Source organism: Chaetodon trifascialis, chromosome 9, assembly GCF_039877785.1.
Source record: "Chaetodon trifascialis isolate fChaTrf1 chromosome 9, fChaTrf1.hap1, whole genome shotgun sequence".
Classification (NCBI taxonomy): Eukaryota; Metazoa; Chordata; class Actinopteri; order Chaetodontiformes; family Chaetodontidae; genus Chaetodon; species Chaetodon trifascialis.
In genome coordinates, this window is record NC_092064.1 from 4,889,551 (window position 1) to 4,912,241 (window position 22,691).

The window sequence follows — 22,691 nt, forward strand, 5'->3', positions numbered from 1 at the left end:
TATTAAACATTCCATCGGTTGTTAATTTGGGTGTATAGGACAAACACTGGGCTTAGTGTTAAAAACATGTGTAAAAAGGAAACCAATGAAGACACTTCTTTGTCTCTCAACTTCCCATTTGTCAAGCAAGTTCTGAAAGCTGATGAAGTGTAGAGCAGCCCAGGAGGGGAAGTCAAAAGAGAAAGATAGAGATGTGCTATGTTCAATGACTGTGCTTGAGGCTTTCAGCTTTTTCTTCAAAGTGTGTGTGTGTGCGTGTCAAGATAGCAGATGGATTGCTTAATCTGTGGCTAAACAATCACCAGAAACATGAGAAACATGTTAGACAAGTGTGAACACACGCCTTCTGCTGCACTGCTGAGTTAGTGAGGCAATGTAGTGACGAAGTTTCAACTGAAAAGGAAGATGAAAACACTATATGAGGTTATAACAAACCATAAAAGGTCATGGCTGTGCCCCATTTGGCTTTCCTTTGTCTCTTATGCGCACACAGGTTCAGGTGCACTTACAGAACTGGTTTTGGGCCCAGTGGCCCCTGCGCTGTCCCGGGCCAGGGCTACGATCACATTGCTCTTCTCTCCAGCCCAGTGGACCACCATCTGGTTATGAGAGTCATTCAGGTTGGCCTGCAGGACAAAAGACACAGAAGAAAGAAATCAGTATCTCACTGGTGTTTGTGCTGAACTCTGTACTAACTGGTCAAACCTGTGACAAAAGAGAAGCTTCTACTTGTTTTTCTGCTGGGATAGCACCCCCTTCATTACTGTTCTTTGGGGGCCTGAATTTTTGGTTAAGACAATGCCAGTACTGTGATTTGACTGGTGCAATATCTGTGTGGGAAGGCACTAAATCTGTTTTTTCTGCAGTTCCAATGGCCAATTACATACCACCTCTTGGAATTAAGTTGAAGGCATTAATAAAGAACTAGAATTATAGCCTCACGGTTGTATGCCTCCGCCAACTAGTCAAGTCATCAGTTGAGGTCACAGTGACATTGACTTTTGAACACCAAAATCGAATGCATTCATCCTTGAGTCCAAAGTGAATGTTCTTGCCAAATGTGGAGAAATTCGCTTGAGGCATTCCTGAGATTTCGCATTGATGAGAATGGGACAGACGGACAACCCTGAAATATAATGCCTCCAGCCACAACGAGACGAGCATTGTTAGCCACTCTTATTAATGCTGTGAATACATTTCAGATGTTCACATTTCACATATTCACAGTCCAATCCTTAGAGATATCCACAAGAAGGATGAGTCCAACAAATCAGCCTGATCTGCTGACAGTCAAAAGAATAGATGTAGACGTCTCATCAGCTCAACATATGGCTTGAATCTGAGGCTGAAGCACACAGCGATGACTTGTGTCTTCACAGTAAAACCATAACCATAAATCTTGGAAGTCTGTAATGATTTAGACCCGGGCACCTAGTCAAGCTCATTTCACTTCTTTCATTTCTTAGAATAAAGATGCACAAACTTTCTTTCTTCAGTGGCCCAACTGTCAAACTAAAACAATGTAGAAAGATAAAGAGAGCACTCAAAGAGCTGAACCACCCTTCACGACTCTTCAGGGTTTGTAAACACACAAGGCTGTGGCCTCACATAACCTGATGCTATAGTCTGTCAGAGCAGCTCGAAAAACAATGCAAATCACATTTAATAGACAAATTGACTAAGACTGTGTATATTGTGGGAACAGTTTAATGAGCAACAAGGTTAAAGCTGCACTAGTAAATATTTTCAGATGAAAAATTGGCCAAATGACTTTGTGTAACGTGAAAGGTGTTGCTCAAAGTGACGAACCCACCGAGAGGAAAAACCCAACTCAGCGGTTCCCCTCAGCTCTTAAGTCAGTTTTATCATCTTTCGGCTCATTGTTTTGGTATTCTGGACCATAAAATTCACTCTAATTAAGTCTGCAGAAGGAAAAATCTCTCATAAACCCATAGTAAGCGACCTTCCCAGCACCAAAAGACTCACAAATACATCATTTTGAGAAAATAATGCATTAGTTCAGGACGACTTTAAGCTGTGGCTGACGATACATTTGGTGTGCTGTGAGCACGTGCAGCAGCAGGACGGTATGTTGGACAGAGTCAAACTAAACATCAGTGTGTGTGAGCATAGTAATGAACAAACACCCAGTGCACCAGTGTGGCTCACTGATGTGTTTTTAAGAATTTCTAGAGAACAACGGAGCTCTACGACAGGAATGAGCTACAGACAATACTTGTCAGAAGGATCAATTCATTCTTGGTTTTAGTCTTTTTATGAGATAAGCTAAGAATAAGAAAAACACAGAACCACCACGTGGCTGATCGAGGTCTGACAGCGTGTGCGCACACACGTGTAGGCACAGTTGATTTTCCATGTATAGGGTGGGTAATGCAATGATACTAATTCCCTATTCAGTGCACCTCCCATAGGGCACATAGATCAATGAAAAGAAATAGGCTATTTCATCTTTTTCATTGTCACTGCCTCACCACCCATGCTGCTTTCCTTCCCTTATCTTTTATTGATAATTCTGCGAGGGGGGGCGGCTTCTGAAAGGGCTCTTTTTTGCTTCAAAGGTTTTTTCTGCACTCTCCTAGAGGCTCACACTGAGGAATAAACAACAGATATCTTTGCTACTCCTGTCGGCTGTGATCAGACACAACCCTCAACCCACTTCTGAATTTACTAAATCTACTATCAGAACAATGAGGAGGACGACAGCGCCAAAGCATTGGCACTGCCATCGCATGAGAAACTGGATATAATAAAATATTCTGCCTGAAACATTTCAGCAGTTCAGAACAGCTGCTGGCAGTGCAGCATGCACTGCTGGGCCTGTTGTGTTGTTAATATCAGGGTTTGGATTCACCATTCTGCACCAACATTCAACCATAATCTCACAAAGAGAAACACATCGAAGACAGCGCAGAGGCACCGATAGCACCACCCACAGAGGCCTCACAATCTACAACGCAATGCAGCAACAATATATATTGTGTTTTCATTCAGGGGGTGGGTGATTCCAGAAAATTACAGCATTTTATCACAAAACGGGTCCTGGAAAGCATGAAACAGAGACTGATGATATGCAAATGTAAGACGACCCAAGTGTGGATATTTCCTACTGCATGATGTTGAAGCTGTTGCCAGAAAACAGCAAAGCCAACATCCTGCAGGACCAGACTGTGTGTCGCCTGCAAGACACCAGTTTAACCTTTTCCTCATGCGACTTCCAACAAAGGCACGACTATGAGCCGCTGTCATGAAGCCAGCCTCACTGATACACAACTTGCCTTCCCGTCTCTTGCTTTAGTCATCAGCCTCCTCCTCCTCCTCTCCATCTTCCTCAGTCTGCCTCCCTCAGGGCCACCTCAGTAAAAGCCAGAGCCGTCTCTCAGGCCGAAGTGTTACAGCAGTAAATCTCTGCATTTTAGGCATCATTGGCCGTGATGCAAGCAGCCCAAAGGGTGCCAGCAGCTCCGCAGACTGACACAGCTGAATCTAGAGAATGATGATGACTGTGAGATAAAAAAAAAAAAAAAAAAACTATTTGCCAGGTTGCAGCAAACTGCAGGATGACAGTTAATGCCACAAGGGTCCATCCATAGATGATCACTGTCCTGTTCATAGGTGGTGGCTAGAAAAAGAGGCAGCAACACTAAACATGGGCCATCAACATAATGAGGAACATCTGTGAACCATAAACGTTCCCTGTTATCTTCTAATCAACGCAGCATCTCTGTTGTAAGTTCCAGAGTCTCAGAGCTCTACTTCAAGCTCAACTGACTTTTTCATGACCTTCCTTACACAAGCACACCAGGCTACACAAGGGCTTTACAAGCTTTTTTATACCACGGACGCTCACGCTAGACGAAAAGCAGCCGTTTTCCTTAAATTCTCGAGGGACCTCCACTTTACAACATTTTTGTGGTCCAATTAAAATTTAAAATGCACCACGCGCTGTGTAAGTACATCATTACTGACACCTCCCACATTTACAGCTACGTGTTTACCACCACTGGAGAATTTATCTGTGGTGACCTGTCTCTGGAACACAATGTCACTTTAAAACGGGCTGCAAAAGAGGACTGAATCCTCCAGCTGAGGGCTTGTTCCAATGTATGTGACTGCACATTTTCAAGTTCCAATCCTTAAGATGTCGTTCTTGGCACATTTGGTGACACCTGCAGTTTCAGGTGGTAAAAGTGTGTTTTCCCCAACGGCTTCCACAGTTCAAAATGGCACCACCAAAATGAAAGCAACCACACGTTGAGCAGCCAGAAATCCAACAGACCAACCGGTCCCTGTGTATCTGTTTACAGTGCAGCCACAGAAACTGAACTGAGAGAGAATTCATTGCCTCATGTTGTTGACACAATGAAAGCCATCCTGTGGTTTTGCATGTTGAACTCTTTCGATGTGATGAAGAAGCAGCTGGAAATGTTGCTTTAGCTCTGATGTGACTGCAGGAGAGCTACTGGCACACAGAGAAAGGAAGCTTCTACTAATGAGATTTAATTCCAAAGAGTAACACTTCAATTTATATTTTAGTGTTTTTACCGTTTCCTGTGAATCTCTTTTGCATGTGTAGGTAACTTGACTTCCAAACAAGCATGCCTGACTCACACTAAGAACTACTACACAGAGAGGTACTAAATGTAGTATCAAAAATGGGATATGAAATAATGAACACCTTCAGGATTACAGCATCAAAGGACCAAAAAGTGCATCTTTAATATTTTTGTCAGGTGACAAGAACACAATATTTCAGTATGAGAGCTTACTGTTTCTGAGGGTTGGGTGATTGGATGAATATATCATGCATCAGCTGAGTCCATCACAGGTTGTTCTTTGGGGCCTGCCTCCATGGGAAAGTTCTTCCCTTCATCATTCTTGTCTTTACCTCTTCCATCAAGCTCTGAGCCCCTTTGTCCCTTTTCTTTGTCTGCCCTCAAACTGGCAAGCAAAATGTGAAATCATACGGCACAATAAAAGCATGCTCACAAACTGTGTATGCTGCATGTGCCACATCCATTCTCCAGCCTTTCCCACCTTTGCCTCAAAAAACCTGGATACATAACTTTGATATACTAGTGATTTTCACATTGTTCTAGCATTATATTATGGTATTCATAAAAATATATATTTTGTCTACAGTGCACTTTCCTACTGTGACTGGAGGCCCAAACATGCAGAGTGAAGGGTGTTTTAGCTGGCATTTGTACACGAGTTAGGGTTGATTATCTCTCTATTGCCAAGTACTGTTTGACCATGTACTGAGCAATATGCTCTATACATAGAAACGCTATCTTTGCCAACCCTTATCAATATTGCTTCACTATTGTAACAAGGAGGATAAGCTGCAGCCGAGTAACATCTGAAGACACGTCCCATCTACACAGATTATTACTGGACCCTGATGAACTGCCTGCATCCGCACATTTGTCTGAAAATAATGCATACCTTCAGGCTAACAGGAATTCAGTATTGGTCGTGGTAGCACTCCTCTTTAGCATATTGTCTGTGCTGTTTTGATTCCTTTCTTTTATTTCCCCTCACACACACTGCGCTGCGACATGGCAGACAGTCCAGAGGTGGCTCTGTAAGTGACAGGGAGGTGTTATCTGCTCCCTTCCATCAATCTCTGTGACAGCTTTGTGGTCACTTGGGGAGTTGGGGGGTTATATGGACAGGGGTGGAGTCAAGCACATCAAAAAGAAGCCAACAAGGCTACTACACTGCCACGCTTTCGGTCGTCCTCTCTCACACTCGCATGCATAATGCATTGTGTCTCACCCAGCGTTATGGGGTGCAAAGGCTTCAGAGCAGAGAGGATTCTCTAAGACTAGAGAACGAGTCAGGAAGTGCAGAGAGGAGGGCTTTCGCTCGTTTCATGATGGGTCACTCTTCAGCCAGACCTTGAGAGTCGACAGGCTGGAACACTGAGTTTATCGCCATCTTAATGGTTCCCCACTCGCTCTGTGGTGGGGGGAGCGAGATTTATATCTGCACTGCCACATCCTGCTCAAAACAATTAAGTTCTTTGGCAAAACACCCAAAGTTACTTAAACTGGTGCACATAGAGAACACCAAGAGTAAAATCCTGCTAGAGAAGTAAAATTCTTAAAATTGGAAAACGGGTTCTTGGCAATGGGAACGTTCTCATACACACACTGCACAGACACTGCACTGATCATTTTCTGCAACGTGTTAGATGTGTCGAAGAGTAAAGTGTAACACAAGAGAGAAATTAATTTAATTCATTTAAGTTATGCCTATATTTTTCCTGCAGTAAATTTCAGTCACAAATTATGGGCCTGGATCTATCTCATCTGTGCGGATTATTGGCAAAATTGTATTCCAGAGACTGATCAGTAAATGCATTCAGGATTCTTAAAAAGTCCTCCACTGATGTACTGTTAATAACATCGTCAGACAATTTAAAAAATGGTCAAAATCGATGCAGCAGAATCAGGAATGTCATCTTCTTGATTCCTCACATTCTTCGTCTTTGTCAGAATATGGTGTCACCGTCATCACTGCCCACAATGCAACTCAGCCACCGACAGTCCTGTCAGAGGTTTGGCTGTGTTATGCTAGCGGTGGCTAACGCAGCCTGGAGCCATTAGCCTCAAGCAGAGCAGAGGAGCAGGCTGCAGAGGTCTGGTGAGCGCCCTTCTCTTTCTCCACACCCCCACATTCTTCTCATTTCACATCTTCAGCCCCAGCTGGCTGACTGGAGTGAGGGCGTTCATCAGACTTCACACTGCTCCCTCTGGAGATACAAAACACTTTCTTCAATTTTTATCACACATGTAATCATACTCCCTAAACACATTTTCAATCTAATATGAACTGGAGATGGGAACTGATAAGATTTCACTAAAACCAGCGCCATTACTGATTCTGTTCATCAGTCTGATTCTTTATCAGTACCCTTACTGATTTCTGATCAGGTTTCTGCGTGGGAAAAACAGACCTATAAAGGTTTTCAGGTTCAGCTGTTTGATTATTTCTGAGTGTAAACAGCATGAAAGAAGGGCTACATGCGACTCAGGTCTGCATAAGCTCCGCTGCTAAAACACGGTTTAGTTTGGAACCAGTCACCGAAGTTTTCTTAGTCAAAGAAAAAAATCTGCCTTTGAGACGCTAATGCTATTATAACAAAGGTCACTTAAACTCACACTGAGTCCGAGCTCATAACTGCTGTGTGTAAGCTAAAGACAAGCAGCGGTGTTTAAGGAGCAAAATGGATTTTACGAGTTTCAATGTTTAACACCATTCAACACCTAAAATGAGCAGTCTTACATTTCTTTTTTTTCTTTAACATGTTTAGAAGATGCTAAAGTCAGGTGTGCTGTGGTGCATGAACAGACAATTCCTCCCTTCTGATGACTGTTGTTTTTTCTTTTTTTTCTGAGAAGAAGACACAACTCTTCTCTTTAACAAAGCACAGACTTAGTCAAAAAATAATGAAGTTAGGCGTGAAGCGATTGATGAAGGAGCCAAGTTGTGCAGGAGCACTTCAAGCAGGTACAGGTAACAGGGAGCTCATTAACACGGGAGCCTTTGATGAGCTAATGATTTTTCTCTGCTGCACAGGGTTTAAATAGGCCTGTGCATCAGTGTTAAATGGGTCCATCAGGTTACCACTGGGGCCACTGCACTACACTATACACACTACACACAGCTTCTAGACAGAGCTGATGAAATTGAGCAAAGGGAACACGTAAATACTCTTTAAATCTCTTCAAACACAAAGCCTCTGTTCAGATGGAACTTTACTCATCAGTTAATCAGTCAATGAGCTGATGAACAGCGGTTGTGGACTTTAATGAATGCTGGGTCAATGGGAAGAAATTCGACCCGTGTGCTCTGAATACAATTAAAACTAGACTAGATTAAGGCTAGAACACGCAATAAGAAAACCATTTTTACTCCTGAAAGAGAGAAATGGTTTTTGGGGGGCAGTAATTATTTATTCTATTATCATTAATCTTTGTGTTTATTTCTCTTTGTGTTTTTGATCAGCAGTATTAACAATGAAGCAGTACCTGTAGCCTGGAGCTATGCAGTAAAACAATCACAGGAGGGAATCATGATAAAATTTTTACATTGGTAATGATTTTTACTTGATACTAGAAGACCTCCGCCCATCACACAGCAGACATAAACAGGACAACAGCCAATCAGCCTGCAGTTTTTGGCTTGCTTGTCCAAGTTACACCAATTTCCTAGCACACAGCATTGTTTGAGCTACTGGTGAAGAAAGTGGATGTGTACGTGATGTGGACGTTCAGTGGCACTGGGGGGCACAAAAGCCACTTCAGCCTCTCTGCCTCGGCTCTCTGTGTCACTGGCTGTTTGCTCCAGGGTCGGGCTGAGCTCCTCACACACAGACAGTGGACAGTAGAGTAACTTCAGGGCAGAGCCCACAGAGGAGGGAGTGAAAGAGTCAAAAGAGTCAAAGCGCATCAATAGAGAGACAGTATGATCAATTCATCAAACACGTGGTTAACAAGTAGATGCAAGCTTGTACTTGCACGAATGTGACATCGTTGGCCACTTTGCCCAAAGTTAGTACGTTGCAGCTGATGCTGAAATGTTTTAGTCAAGTGGAGTCAGTGTGCATGCATTACTTTTTTCATTCATTTAAGAAACTCGAAAGGCAGGTTGGTGAAGTACTGTAGCTGCAAGCTAACCACTAATAAGCAACGCAGCCCACAAAATGCCCAAACTAGTAGAGTTAGGCAGCCAGCAGTCAGCTAGGAAGCTCGTTAGTAGTGAAGTGGATGTGACAATCTGCAAAGATCTTCTACCTCTTGAGGAGTAAAACAATGCCCCACTGAGCAATGAGAAATATCCAGAAGCTGATTTACCTGTTTCATCTGTTGCACCACCCTTAACAAGAAGCATGTCAGTTACCTGACATGACCGACTCTGAGAGGAAATAGATTCATGGACGGAATTCATTAACAATACACTGAGAATTAGAAAAGTGGCAGCTACAAAACAGCAGGGGTGAACTCAGGACAGTAAATCAGTTAACCACTGAGGACAGTCAAACTAGCCAGAGTGGATAAGCTCTGACCACAGACTGCTGGAAAGCCCTCTCAAATGAGAGCTTCATCACTTCATCGGTGCTGACAGGGGGCAGGGTTTCTGTCGACTTTGACTGAGGTGTGCTTTACAATAATAAAGTTACTTTGTCTTAATGAGTCTGGTGGCTTCGGCAAGAGTGATATGATGGCAGCTGAAACAAAAAGGATGTTACAAAAAGGTTTATCTCTGTCCATAACGTTATCAGACACTTGAACCACGATCAGGAGTTTGAAACTGCAACTGTAAAACTACTCCGATACAACTGCATACTACTTCAAGGCAATGTGGCATTAACCTCTCATCAGCTGAGCAGTTCGAACTACGACTGACACTAAATCAAACCCTAGTCCCAAAATAAACACTTTTCAATCCCATTATATGGAATGTGGTGTCCATATGCGCTGACCTTCTTAAATGTGTCACATCCCAAATAGTCGAGCAAAGCTTTTGCTTTCACTAACAAGCTATGACATGCAACTGAGAAACTGGCTGCATTCCTTATTTGTGCCTGGACCCAAATAAAGAGCCCCTGGTCGTGTCTAGCTGCAGGGCTTTCAACTGGCTGTCTGACAACAGTTAAAAGCCTCATCAATGTGCAGTATATTGATTACTCGGGATGAAACCAATGCCTTTTCAGAATTTTCAGCTGTACTGTTTAGTTTTCACAAAGCATACTGTATTAATTGCTATTGGAGAGTGTTCATAAAAGGCCTCACCAGGCCTAGATGTAACACAGCAAACCAGCCTTTGCGGTATTCGTCAGCCAGATGAGATAAGTGCAGGTCAGACATATCTCGTCGGAGGATTAAGCTACATAAGTGAAACTTGCACCACCAACACAGTTAAACTCCAGACAATGCTGCTAACCAAGTGTATTACAACAAGCTAGAAACTCCTTCCCTGAGTAGGTGTAGGCACGTGTAAAGTCTGCGTTATATCCCATCATCCCACTGAAATAGAGCTCAATTTGTCATCCCATAACTCAGCTCGTTTCCAGGCTTTATACCTCCGAGCCCTAAAATCGGATTTTTTTGTCAAGTGAGAAAAATATCTGCCATCCAAGTGAGATCATTTAACCAGTTGTCAGGCAGATTCTCCTGTCGTTTCACTCTGGAAACAGACAAAAATGGATTTCTGCATTAGCATCAAGAAAATGACACTCGATAGGATTTTTTGCAGCACAGGCTTTACAGCAGATACGGAAACCACTTTATTGCTATCTGCTGCATTCCTCTCCTTTCTTCCCACCCTTCTGGCACTTTGATATCCTATTGGCAGCGTGGAGGAGTTGGGCTCTGTGTCTGGTACTACCAAGGAGCGGAACGGAGCAACAATACGCCTGGGCATTTAGCCTCCACCCTCCCCCTCCACCCTCCCCTCTCCTCCGCTCTGAGCTCTCCATTATTCAACTGTGGGGGGATGTGTGGGTGGTGGGGGCATCGTGGCCAGGAGAGCATCGGCGGCAGAGCCAGTCTCAAACAATGACATCATCTCTGCAGGACTGGCAGGCAATGAAGGCTCGCTGCACGCTCACCAGGCGCCGAGCGAGCTCCAATTTGCATGTGTGCGTTAGTCTGTGCTGTTAGCTACCGGCGGATTTCTGCCTACAGGGAGGAACCACAAGTGAGCCACTGTCCTCACAATGTGACTGCGGACATCCCCATGCAGGCTCTTTTTCAGGTTAGCCTCTGCTGATTGAAAGCAAGGTGTTGACGAATTGAGACACCAAAATCAGACTTAAAAAGGATACAGAGGTACAGGATAATTGGCTGTGAATTTGTGTACACAAATCTGAGTGTTCACACAGTTCTAATGCAAGGCTTGTCAGTATGTGGAATCGAGGCACTCCATAGAAAATGATAAATATTATATTCAAGTTCTTTAAGGCTGAATGAGAAGTGGATTAACGATGTTCCACACCAAGAAAGCTCTGCTTGAAACGTCTTGACAGCAGCTGCACAAACTCAACCAGACAAAAACTAATGAAGATGTTTTCATACTGGAGCTAAGTGCTGCGTTACAGCACACACGCTCAGCTGGCTGTTATGCCTGCTGCCCAGGCTCAGGGAGTTAAAAGTGAGAGTCAGTGATGAATTTAAGGAGGCTTTGAAAATCAGAATCCACATGCATGAGGTGTGGCATGTGTTGTGAAGATGTCCAAAATAGTGTGTTTCATGGTTTGAGGATGCAGCATGTGGGAGACTGATGCTGCTGTAAACACTGCTCCATCTCCAGGTGATCTACTGCCAATCAGCTGGATTTTTCATTAGCTCAAATGCAGAGAGAGAAAGAGAGAGAGAGCAGAAGCCTGTGAAAACCTGTGCTCTGTTTTCCTGTCAAAGTTGCACTGAGGTTTAACTTTCCAAAGATCACACAAGTACATAAGTATATTGTATTGTATTGTATTGTATTGTATTGTATTGTATTGTACTTCTCTCCTCTACTGTGACACCCTCATGTGACTGCTAGGATGTGAAATTGGTTTCCATGTGGACCTACAGACAATTCTCACCAAACTCTCATGTTTGGGTTTAGTCTCTTCACTCTCATCAGCATCATTTTCAGCCACAGCAGGCAGCTGCTTTCAGAGGCAACTGTATGCAACACAACCAGCACCAAATATCAGACAACATGGACGAGCTGGACTGGTCTGATTCGTGATATATGGTATATGTTTGCTTTGCAGTAGCTGATGTGAACCTCCTCAAAACTGTAACTGATCAGAGAAGAAATGATAACACTGATGAGATCTTGATGGTTGAGACAGAATGATGTTAATGGAGAAAACTAACCAATAGTCTTGTCCTTTTCACTTACACACATTACAGCTGAACTGCAATATGACAAAGTGCAATCTTCAAATAGCAGGAGTCGCAAAGGGGTTATCAGCTGGGTAAATCTGATGCTTAACTCTGAATGAAAACCTACACCGTGAGCAGCTCCACCAGGACTGTCAGCGCGGGTCATATTTTTTATGGTGATATCTTGTGTTTTCAACTTACTCTATTAGCTCCATTAGGATGTAATGTGGATTTCTTTGTATGTTCAGCCATGTTGATTATCATGCTAACAACCCAGTCAAGCCTCTAATTGAACAGCAGGTTGATAAATGTTGCTGATTTTTGTACAGATTTCTTACAGTACATTCATGTCATCTATTCACTCTAGTTCATGCCATCTATGGTAGCTGGCTAAGCGCTGGATAAGAATATACCAGAACATATATATATATATTAGTGCTGTCAAAAATATCGCGTTAACTCATTAACGCAAATCAATTTTAATGGTGTCATTTTTTTTATTGCAAGATTAACGCTCTTTGTGACCTAGTTTTTTATAAGCTGTGGCCACAGCTAGTAACATAAGAGAAACTACAGGATCCAGTTATCGCGAGTTAACTACAACATTCATGAGATTAATCGCGATTAAATATTTTAATCGATTGACAGCACTAATGTACACACACACACACACGCACACACACACACACACACACACACACACACACATATACATACATACATACATACATAAACACACACACATACATATACACTCAACCTGAACCAACACCCAGACCTCCACACTACATTAACACCCCTCCATTACCAGGTGATGTTGATACTGGACAGAAACTGTACTGCAGTCTGCCACTAACTGAACTCTTAGGTAAACTGGGCTGACCCAGTTTTCTTAAACTTTTCAAAAAACTGAAATGTAAAGCGCATCACTTCCTCAAAACATTTTAAAAGCAAATCAGGGTCAAGTGTTTGAAAGTGCATGCAGACACTTTAATGAGGCAGCCATGGGTTCAATCGCTCTGTGTGATGTCTAATAAACATTTAGATTTAGTAGATTAGAGCAACACATTAATAATTCATTTAAATGTAAGTTTTTGAAAAGGCTAGAGAAATGATGTTGCTGGACATGGTGTGTCCTAACATACCACAACACACAGGACAAATCTGTCCACACTCTGCATGGCTTCTTACTGTTTGTTTACACTCCACAGTACAGCGAGCACATGATGATTAAGAGAGGTAATTGCAACATCGGGACACCAGAAATAGCAGCAACACGGTCTTTGAATAACAACAACAGCTGGTGAACAAACAGCAGATATGAGGATTTAAAGCCATCTGACTCGTCATGACGACGCTCCTCTCCTGTTGTAAGTTGACCAGTCCTATATTTCTAAAGAGCTGAGCTGACCATAAGGTGTTAACACAGACAGGCAATGAACTAAAAAGCCAATTAATTCAACACTACCCAGCACATTATATTCTAGGCCAGTGACTTGCAGGAGGACAAAGGTTTTCAATCAACTACACAACACTCAACACGACACCCTGCAATCGTGCAACGTGTTCTATCTTCACAAAGCTTCTCTTTGTCCATGTTGACTGAAACTCTATCAGAGAGATGTCGATTCGACTCTATGTTGATTTTTTTTCAATATTAGATACACACATTTATGTCATACTGTCAGTGACAGCAGTGTTGTCATCAGTCTTTCAACCAATCACAAGCCCTGAGCCTGTCTTCAGATAGGTAGCTTAAGAACAATTGCTCCCAAATTTAGCCAGTTAGCATCTGTCAGCTAGTTCAACAAGGGCATCCACTGTGAAATAAGTCAGACAAACCTCTGTTATTATGAAAACATGAATGTTAAGGCAGCATTTTAAAATAATGAGTTAAGGTTTAATCATTTCTTTCAGTGATAATCTCAAAATGTTTCATTTAAATAAATGTCTGTTGAGTCACTATCCTCTAAAACAAGTCAAGTTAAAACAATGGTGACTGAGCATGTGGCCCACTGATGTATGTTTTGTCATGTTCGTGAAAAAACTGCTGTATGTTAATGCCAATGCAAACCGAACATTTCCGACTGCTGTAGGTTCACATTTAAAGCTTTTAACTGGCTGAACATGAGCTGACATGAACTTGCTCATTGCTCATCAAAAAATGCACGATATGCACGAGTTCATTGATGAAAGTTTCTGATAGCCATGAAACTTAAGTCTCTGTTGTTTTGTAGCAATGGGTTAGTTTGGTCTCCCAATGCACAATGAATAATAATCAGACGAGGTTGGTAAACGTTGAATATGTATTTGGATGTGTGGTATTCCCATAACATTATCTATTATTAGCTCTGTCGATCATTGTAGAGCCGAACTGAAATGAAAGGAAGCAAGAATGAATGAAGGATTCAGATTCTGTTTACAACATGTGTTTAACCTACTCATTATTTTCAAGGGACACTTCACGAGCAACGTGTTTTAAATTTACCATGGTGAGTATTTTCATTTGATACACCAGGAGTCCTGTAGAGTAGGCATAATCACCTTTGGACACTATTTGGAGACCAACAGTAAATAAACAAATGGGCAAATCCTGAAGCATCAGTCAGTAGCTGTTCTCTGAAGTGTGGTCTTTCCTTTGGTAGAGGCACTTCTTCATCAGAGGTCATACGATGTAGAGATGCTGGGTTTTAGTGTGGTTCTCCGTGTGTATCCCATAGGCTTCAACAGAAGTGGCACCAAAGTCTGGCGCCAAGCAGAGTATTACAGCAGCGTAAGTGACCAAGAATTTCCTGGACCAAGACTAGGAATTGAAAACAAGAGCAGAGCATCCATTGGTTGCGTTGGTCATGGACGTTCCAGTGTTCGCTGTACAGTCATACCCCAACCTGTGAGGGCACATTAAAGCTGCAACTCTGGCTTTGGGCGACACTTGACAGTGAAATGGAATCAAATCAGGAAGAAGAAACTTGTTTGCATTCAACAACAGAGGAAATACTTGTCAGTGAGGTGCCCTGGCTCAAAGTTTGTTGGAATGAGAACAAACCTGGGTGAGCTGCGTCCTACAGAAAAGGAGACAGATTCTGTATCTGCGCTTTAGGAGCTGATAGCACATTCTCAGGTGGAACATTAACGTGTGAAGCAGCAACAACACACAACACTCTCTCCAGCAGTGAACCTCGCCATGGCAAAGATGTCAACACAGGTAAACCAGCCACATTAAAACCACATTCATCAAATTTAAAAAATATAACACCTAATTACCCAATTACTTTTTAATATTTTCACTTTCTTACCAAATTAATGTTATTGTTAACCTATATCAGTATATCAGAGTCGGGGATTTGCACTCTAATCAACGATCACTCTCAGGACAGACCAGGCCTCTTCCACTGGTAAGTAAAATGAAATCTGTACACTTCCTGAATTCATTAACATCATGCAGGGCAGATGGGAAGCTTTAGCGGGCCAAACATGGCCCACGGGCCACCACTTAGCGATCACTGCTGGGCTGGACCCATGTTAAACTGACGTTCAATTGTGGACCAAGGTCCAAACTTTGACAAGTCAGGCTTAAAAACATGCAGACTTACTTCATTGTCCCTCACCCTATCAAGTCTAACGAGCAAATCAAACCTCACGCCAGGTCAGTTACCCACATATTAGGTCAATGGATGCACGATTAAGTATTCAAATTGAATCCCACTCAGACCGAGCCATTATCTCATATTACCATTCCTGCTCAAGCTTCTTAACAAGTCCAGTCCATTACAAGCCAACAGGGACATGAAGCTGAGGAAAAAAACGTGACAAGCTAATCATTTAATAACAACCTCTGCCGGTCACATCTTTCACAAGCCATGAAACATGATCTCAATCTGACTCTCTGGAGGCTATTTGTCCTGTTCGCTGTGTTTGGACTGCGGGTGACACTAGACAAGAAAGAGGCGGTCAGCATGAGACAGCAGGCTGATGACGAATGACAGAGAAAAATACTTCCCCCTGCTCATTTCTCCTCTGCCAAGCTCATTCTGGCTTTGTCAATGGCAGACAACGACACATACAACGACAAACACCGACACTGCTTTTTTCTCATGTTATCCCTCTTTTGCATAAAGGTTATTTTCATCTGTTTTCCCCTTCCTGGTCGGGCCCTGAGGTGGCCCCAGAGCTAATTTATCTCTACTAATCAATCTGCACATTATTTGCTGGATTCACCATTTGTCAGATAATGCTGAAGTCAGTCACAAAGACCTTCTGTTTGCTCTTATTATAAGAAGACAACCTACAGATGCTCACATTTGAGAAGCTGGAACCAGTGAATCAACTGTCAGAGTTGCTCAAAGATCTGCCAATCACCACACCTTTTCAGCCTCGCTCCTAAAATTTGTAGAAAAGCTCTAACCTTTGACCCATCTCTCCTTTACAATTCCAGCCAATTCGAGTTTAGGGCGTTGGTTCCCAGAGGAGTTCAGTCCTCTGAAGGTTTCACCATGACGCTGCCCTATCTCTCACTTTCTTTCTCTTCTTGGAGGTGAAATGTTTCTGAAGGCAATCATGTTTCACTGAGACTTGCAGTTTGCTCTGCGATGCTTCATTACACATCCATCACAGGGTTTGTGTTCAGGAACTTTACAAAGCCGGGAGGCCTGGTGAATCTAACACCCAGTGCAAGACATCAGACGACTGGATAAAATGCCTCTGTAATGAATGACAATGCTACACCAGCACTAATGACTGCACCGCTGCCAATAACCCTGCACCAATACTGTAAACCAACACTGGACTGCTCATCAGCAACCATCCGGATCATCCTGAACGAGAGCAAGGAGGATGAGGACAACTACGACACCAAGCATGGACTTCCCAAAAAGAAGAAATGCAAATAAATCCAATCAGGTATGTTTATATAAGAGTTAAGCGTGTTTAAATGGGGCCTATTTGGGAGAGAGTCTGGACAAAGAGTGGCAGCGGCTGCTGGACTGCTGCAAAGGTACATATCAGGAGGAAAATGTTTGCTTTCGATTGAAGCAGAATGGGGTCAGTGAACTGGAGCGAGGACCACTGAGCTCAGAGACCCCTGCACCAAACTGCATTTCAAACGTGGCCTTGCATGACTGAAACGTCTCACACTAACTGTAGTTCTACAAATGCAATGTCTGATGCTGAATTCTATTTTCATCCAATTTATCAAACAGGAAAAATGTTGTTCTGACAGATGATCCATAATCTATAAAAATAAAGCTCTGTTTGATGCTAAATGACATCTTGCCTGCTGACAATTCACAAACTGTCTCGTCATTTTCTCCCAGGAGTGAAATGTTACAGCATCTGATAAACAACCAAATTGAACTGCCTCATTTTTAATGGATGTGCATGTGTGAGGTCCTCGTCTGAGACACTGACATCTGAACACAAACTTTTCCATTACACACAAGGTAAAGGGCAACAATGGCTTGGTCCAATTTTCTTTCTCTCGGAATTAGCACCACTCTTCTCTTGCCCTCCTCTTCGGAGAACAACTAGTACAAAATCCCTGTTTATCGGCAGACAAACACACCTGGTCGCACCATAATCTCAAGGCTTTCCTGGTAACTTCGATATGAATTCAATGTACGTAGCAGCTGCTTCGTATTCGTGCGTGTGTTCAGCTGGAACGAAATGCAGCTAATGTTACGTGGAAAACACCAGGTGAGCCGCCGGATTCACACACGTTTCTCCTGTTCGCTGGATATTTCGCTTCGAGGTTAAACAGGTCACTCTGCGACCCTTTCCCTCCCTACAGCAGCGGGCGCAAACAGGGCTGCTTCAGCAGAAGGTGCAAGAAATGATGGGACTTAAAAAGCAGCCGTGGGGCTTGCGTAATTCCTTTGATACATCCTCGCCAGCTAAGGGCAGTCTGAGGTGATGCACAGTGTTCATATGTAAGAGGTGTACCGCTGAGAGGCACTACATTACCTGCCCGTACACCTTTGGCATGGTCGATTCACCAGCGCTCCGGCGGCTTCGATGCTGCCGATAGACACCCGAGTCCGACCCGCCTTCAGCGGCACTGTGAGCGGCCAGAGGCTGCGCTGGAGCCGCGGCGCCTCCTCCATCTCCGTCTGCTAAATCCTCATTTGGTTCTATCGTGAAAAATCCTCTGTTTTGCGGCAGCATGTAACGCTGCTCCGAGTGAAGACGAAGGGTCGACGAATTTATTCCAGCAACCCAGAGAACTATTAAATATAGCGAACACCGAAAAGAGGACTGCATCTTGCTCGCGGGTGATATCGCCATGTTTGTGTATGTTTGGCTCTTGGATTAGGTAAGACTGGAGAGCTCCTTCTACTGGCAGTGATGCCCCGCTGCTGCGTTCACTGACCATGGGAATATCGGTCAGGACGGGACGAGCTGTACAAAACACGCTTCTGATGCCATTCTGCAGACACAAAGACAGTTAGCAAGCCTCCAGTGCTCCACACACAGTTTTTATTAAGAGTCAGCAGAGCAAGAGAAACGCAAATGTATTAAATTCATGTATGTTACACACAGTTCTGAGCAACCTCATGTGCAGGGTATGGATGAGCACTTATTTCACTTACACTTATTATTATTAGTGCTAGTAGTAGTAGTAGTAATAGAAGTAGTAGTATTGCTGCCATCAATGGCCTTATGTTTTATACCCAGAGATGTTTAAGAGATTCATATCTTGGTCTAAGCAACATAGCAAAAGAGTTGACAAATTATATATGTATCTTTATATCACCAGTCCAGGTCTCAGTTTCAAGTCAAGTTTCAAGTCTATCAATTCTCAAGGCCTGGAGGCCAAGTCCAAAAAAGTCAGTGATAAGTCTCTTAGGTCTCTGCATGCTGACCATTGATTGTCATGTCGTTTGAACATTTCATCAACTAATAATTAAATATTCAAAATGTGTGGCTATGTTGTTGTTTTTTATTCATAAATACTTTTTTGGTCAAAACTTTTGACTTGTTTTTGAAGTCTTAAGTAAGTGGAAATAAATATCACGTCAAGTAATAGTGGGAAATGTACATATTCACATTATTTCTCAGATGAGGAGATTGATGCCTGAGTTTCTAGATGGTGTTTATCCATGTACAACGAATCCCTATATCTGTATGACTCTACTCCTCAAAAAGAGAAAGACACTACCCTATGTAGCTCTTAACATGGATGTAAAGATACTGGCTGAGGTCCTCGCTCAGACTTGTTAAGAAGAAATTCTCCACCCTCCCTGAAGTATTTATCTCCTTCAATGGTGAGAAGGTGTGAAGAAGAATTTTGCACTTGGATTTGCCTTTTGCAGACATTTTGAAGGTAACTTCCTCATTTCTCCTCCACTGGTAGGATAAAGTTCTACTTTTGCTTATTGACAGGATTAACACAGTTAAAATGAATAGCTGATCTCAGTTTCTTTACTTATTCCAATCCATCAGATCAATTAATCAAGCTGCCAATACGTTCATCTGGTGAGGAGGGGTATCAGGGTCAGTAGAGGCTTACTTCAGAGATGCAAAAAGTGGTGGACTTGCACTGCTAACCTTTTTTTTTTTGTATTACAACTGGGACAGCGAATATTCATTAATTGCCGTTCTGGCTGCATGTTCCAGACACCTTATGGTGCCAACTGGAGGCTTAATCGCTCACTTCGACATCGCTCCCTGCTTTGCTCTCCCCTCCAAACCAGCTCGTTTACTCACCAGTACAGTCCTCTCCAACTTCACAGACACTTCTATTCTGCATCTCTTCAGGCCCATTTTGATAGAACTAATGTATTTTCCCCAACCCTATCCGATCATGCATTCTCACTCTGGAAAAGGAAAGGCATACACTGATGATTTATTTCTTATTTTATATCTATTTATTTATATTCTTCTTGTTATTACTTTCTCTGTGCTCTCTACGTCTTGGTGTTACAAGTTGTGGGGGGATTGGTGGGTGGGATTGCTGTTTGTAATGCCCTGTAATTTCTGTAAATTTGATTAAACATAGATTTAAAAAACTGTTCATCTAAGTCTCAGGTACAATTGTCACATTTCCAGCTCTGCCGTAAAATACTGCTTACCTCAGCTTTGCAGTAAACACTGTCACTGACTTTTTGTTTAGCGATAAGGCCTGAAAGTTCCTAAATTTGGACATTACCAACAGAGAGTAGTCAAGAGTAAAGACTAACACATTTCACATCGATGTTGTATTTCTTAAAAAACGTGGCATGGAGGTTGGCCTGGCTTCTCTTGCTCTGGCATGCATGCTAGATTCATTGTTTGTGTTCTAAATATAAAAGCGGACAAAGACCAATGTAATCTGCTGCCGACAGAGCTGATCGTAGTATCTTGATGGTTTCAAATGAATTTAAAAGTACCACCCAGGCACGTTTCTCCTCATTGTCTCTACTGGGACATCGATTCAGTCTGCTTTGTTCTCATTGATTATTTTCTTCAGGAATTGCATTCATAAACATCCACCAAGAATCTCATTCTTTCCTGCAAAACCCTTGAATTAGTTGGCTACTGATTGGATTCCCACTTCCACAGGAAAACAAAGTTGGTCTGTGTTACAGCACCACAGGTAGAATGTGAGCCCTTGAGGAGGTTTCATCATGGCTTAAAAAGCAACTTTGTGAAAGGCTTGCTTCTAAATTTGGTTCAATCTTTAATTATGCAGTTTAGAAAATGTGGTGACCTTTTCACATTCAAGGCTGGTGTAGACATTGTGTATTTATGGACTGCCTATTTGATTGTCTCCAGTGAATCAATTTAACAACAGTCTTTATGTCAGTGTGATATATCAACCTTCATTATTCATTATTAAAGTAATTCAGTTGCACAAAACGTGTTGCTCTCCATTGATCTGAATTTATTGAACCTAATAGAGTTTCTATGGGATGTGCTGTATGCGCTCTGTATGTTCAGTTTATATGATGAACAGTATAATCAGTACAGCAGACAGTAGATGCACCTTGTTTTCCAATGCTCAAAACATTCAGGACCAGTCACTCAGAATGTAGAACAATGTCCATGGAGGGAAATGTGTCACTTCTGCATTCTTACACATTTGCTCATGCTGGCTCACTGGCATGGCTAATTAGCAGCCCTAATGAAACTGAGCTATATAAACTAAATTTGTATCACCTGTGCTTTTCATGATGACAAATCAAATGTCTGACATGAACAAGCTTTATCAATAAACAGGCTTAAATGCAGCCAAATTCTGCAGTTTTCTTCTGAGATTTTGGTGGTACTGATCCAAATATGGCACTCAGTGGGTCACAGGAGAAATATTACACATATTACACACATACAAATTACACGTTTTATTTAGTACGTACAGCAGAAGGGACCAACAGTTAACTGAGAGGACAATGTTCACAGTGAAATCAGGAAGTACATCTCAGACATTTCTAAAGGGATTTCCAAAAGGATGTATTTTAACTAAGCTCCATGGGGAGAGGCTATTTTGCCAATGTTACTTGTTTTCCAGCAGTATTGTTCTACATGCAGTTACCAGTGTGACTGACAAATTCATTTCCCTGACCAATTAAGATAAAGCTGAAAATTCTCTCAATGTCCTCAGCCATTGTTCAGCAGGTTTACACCTGCTGATGAAAGCATGTGTCACTTGTTCCCACTTACCTGTATGGTATCTGCTCATGCTATCCAGGTATCAGGTCATTCTGTATTCCCACTGTAAAAACATTTCACTTTAAAATATTTCATTCTGTGGAAAAACACAGACCACAAGTGGGTTCCTTCAAAAGTTGCTTTAATCCAAAATACCATGGGTGTATAAAAAGACTGCAACTGTAGTGTGATGTTGCACTAAATTATGAACAGGACATTGCATATTTTGCAATAGAATGATTACAGCAAGCAAAACCCATCAACCTCATCGTCCTGACACCTTTGTACTTTGCCTCATGCTTGTGCACTGCTGCATTTCTTTGAAAATGTATTTTATTTGATTTTCTACATTCTATGTGCTCTATTTTTTACCTATCTATATTTATTAGTTCATGCTGTGATTTGATGCTTTATCCTTATTTCTAATATGATTTTTTTTTTTTTTTGCATCCTCATTCTACTCTAGTTTACTAACTCTTTATTCTATGCCTTGTCTTTATTTTTATTTTTATCATTACCAAGTGGGGTTTATTCTCCATCTTATTTTACATTCATTTTCTATCTGTTTTATGTTCATTCTGTCTTTTTCATGTAAAGCACTCACTTGCTGCATTTGATTTCCATCTTGTAAAGCACCTTGAGCTGCAATTCCTGTATGAAAGGTGCTATACAAATAAAGTTATTATCATAATGTGTTTCACCTGACTATTGTATTCAGACAGAACGAATGAATTGTGAACCTATCCTTGAACTGGAATTAAAGAGATAAGTCTCCTACACTGCTCATCATCTACCTATTTTAAGACACTGCTTTCAACTTGTCTGTTGTGGTTTGTGTAATGTTGCATACATGTGCAAGACATCCTATTAAGCTCTTTGTATTTGAAAACTTTGGTGATTAACAACATGATAATTCTCTATGAGCTATTAATGTAAAAATGAAAATGCCACTATACTGCACCTTTCTGTTTCTTTTCTTCAATTTTTTTTCCACACTTGGATCATACAGCCTTGATCACTTGTAAATGCATTCTCTTTGGTTTATGTTGCTGCTTTATGCTTTTATTTGACACACTGAAATAATCCACTTAGCTGCCACCAGGCAGCAGCATTGATCTGTTGTTAAACCCACCTAGCAGCTTCATCTGACATCCACTTTCCACG

The 22,691-nt window shown here is 42.0% G+C and overlaps 1 protein-coding gene across 3 annotated transcripts in view; it reads right to left on the bottom strand.

The window, feature by feature from the left end:
* sorl1 (sortilin-related receptor, L(DLR class) A repeats containing) overlaps positions 1-18,221 on the bottom strand; it is a 92,564-nt gene extending 74,343 nt beyond the window's left edge. For all 3 annotated transcript variants that reach the window (XM_070971248.1, XM_070971247.1, XM_070971246.1), the window contains exons 1-2: positions 17,865-18,221; positions 510-626 (exon numbers count right to left, since the gene is read on the bottom strand). In XM_070971248.1, the coding sequence (XP_070827349.1) occupies positions 510-626; positions 17,865-18,185 (438 nt within the window). In that variant the 5' untranslated portion in view covers positions 18,186-18,221. The remainder of the gene's footprint in view (positions 1-509; positions 627-17,864) is intronic.
* Between the last annotated feature and the right edge of the window lie 4,470 nt (positions 18,222-22,691).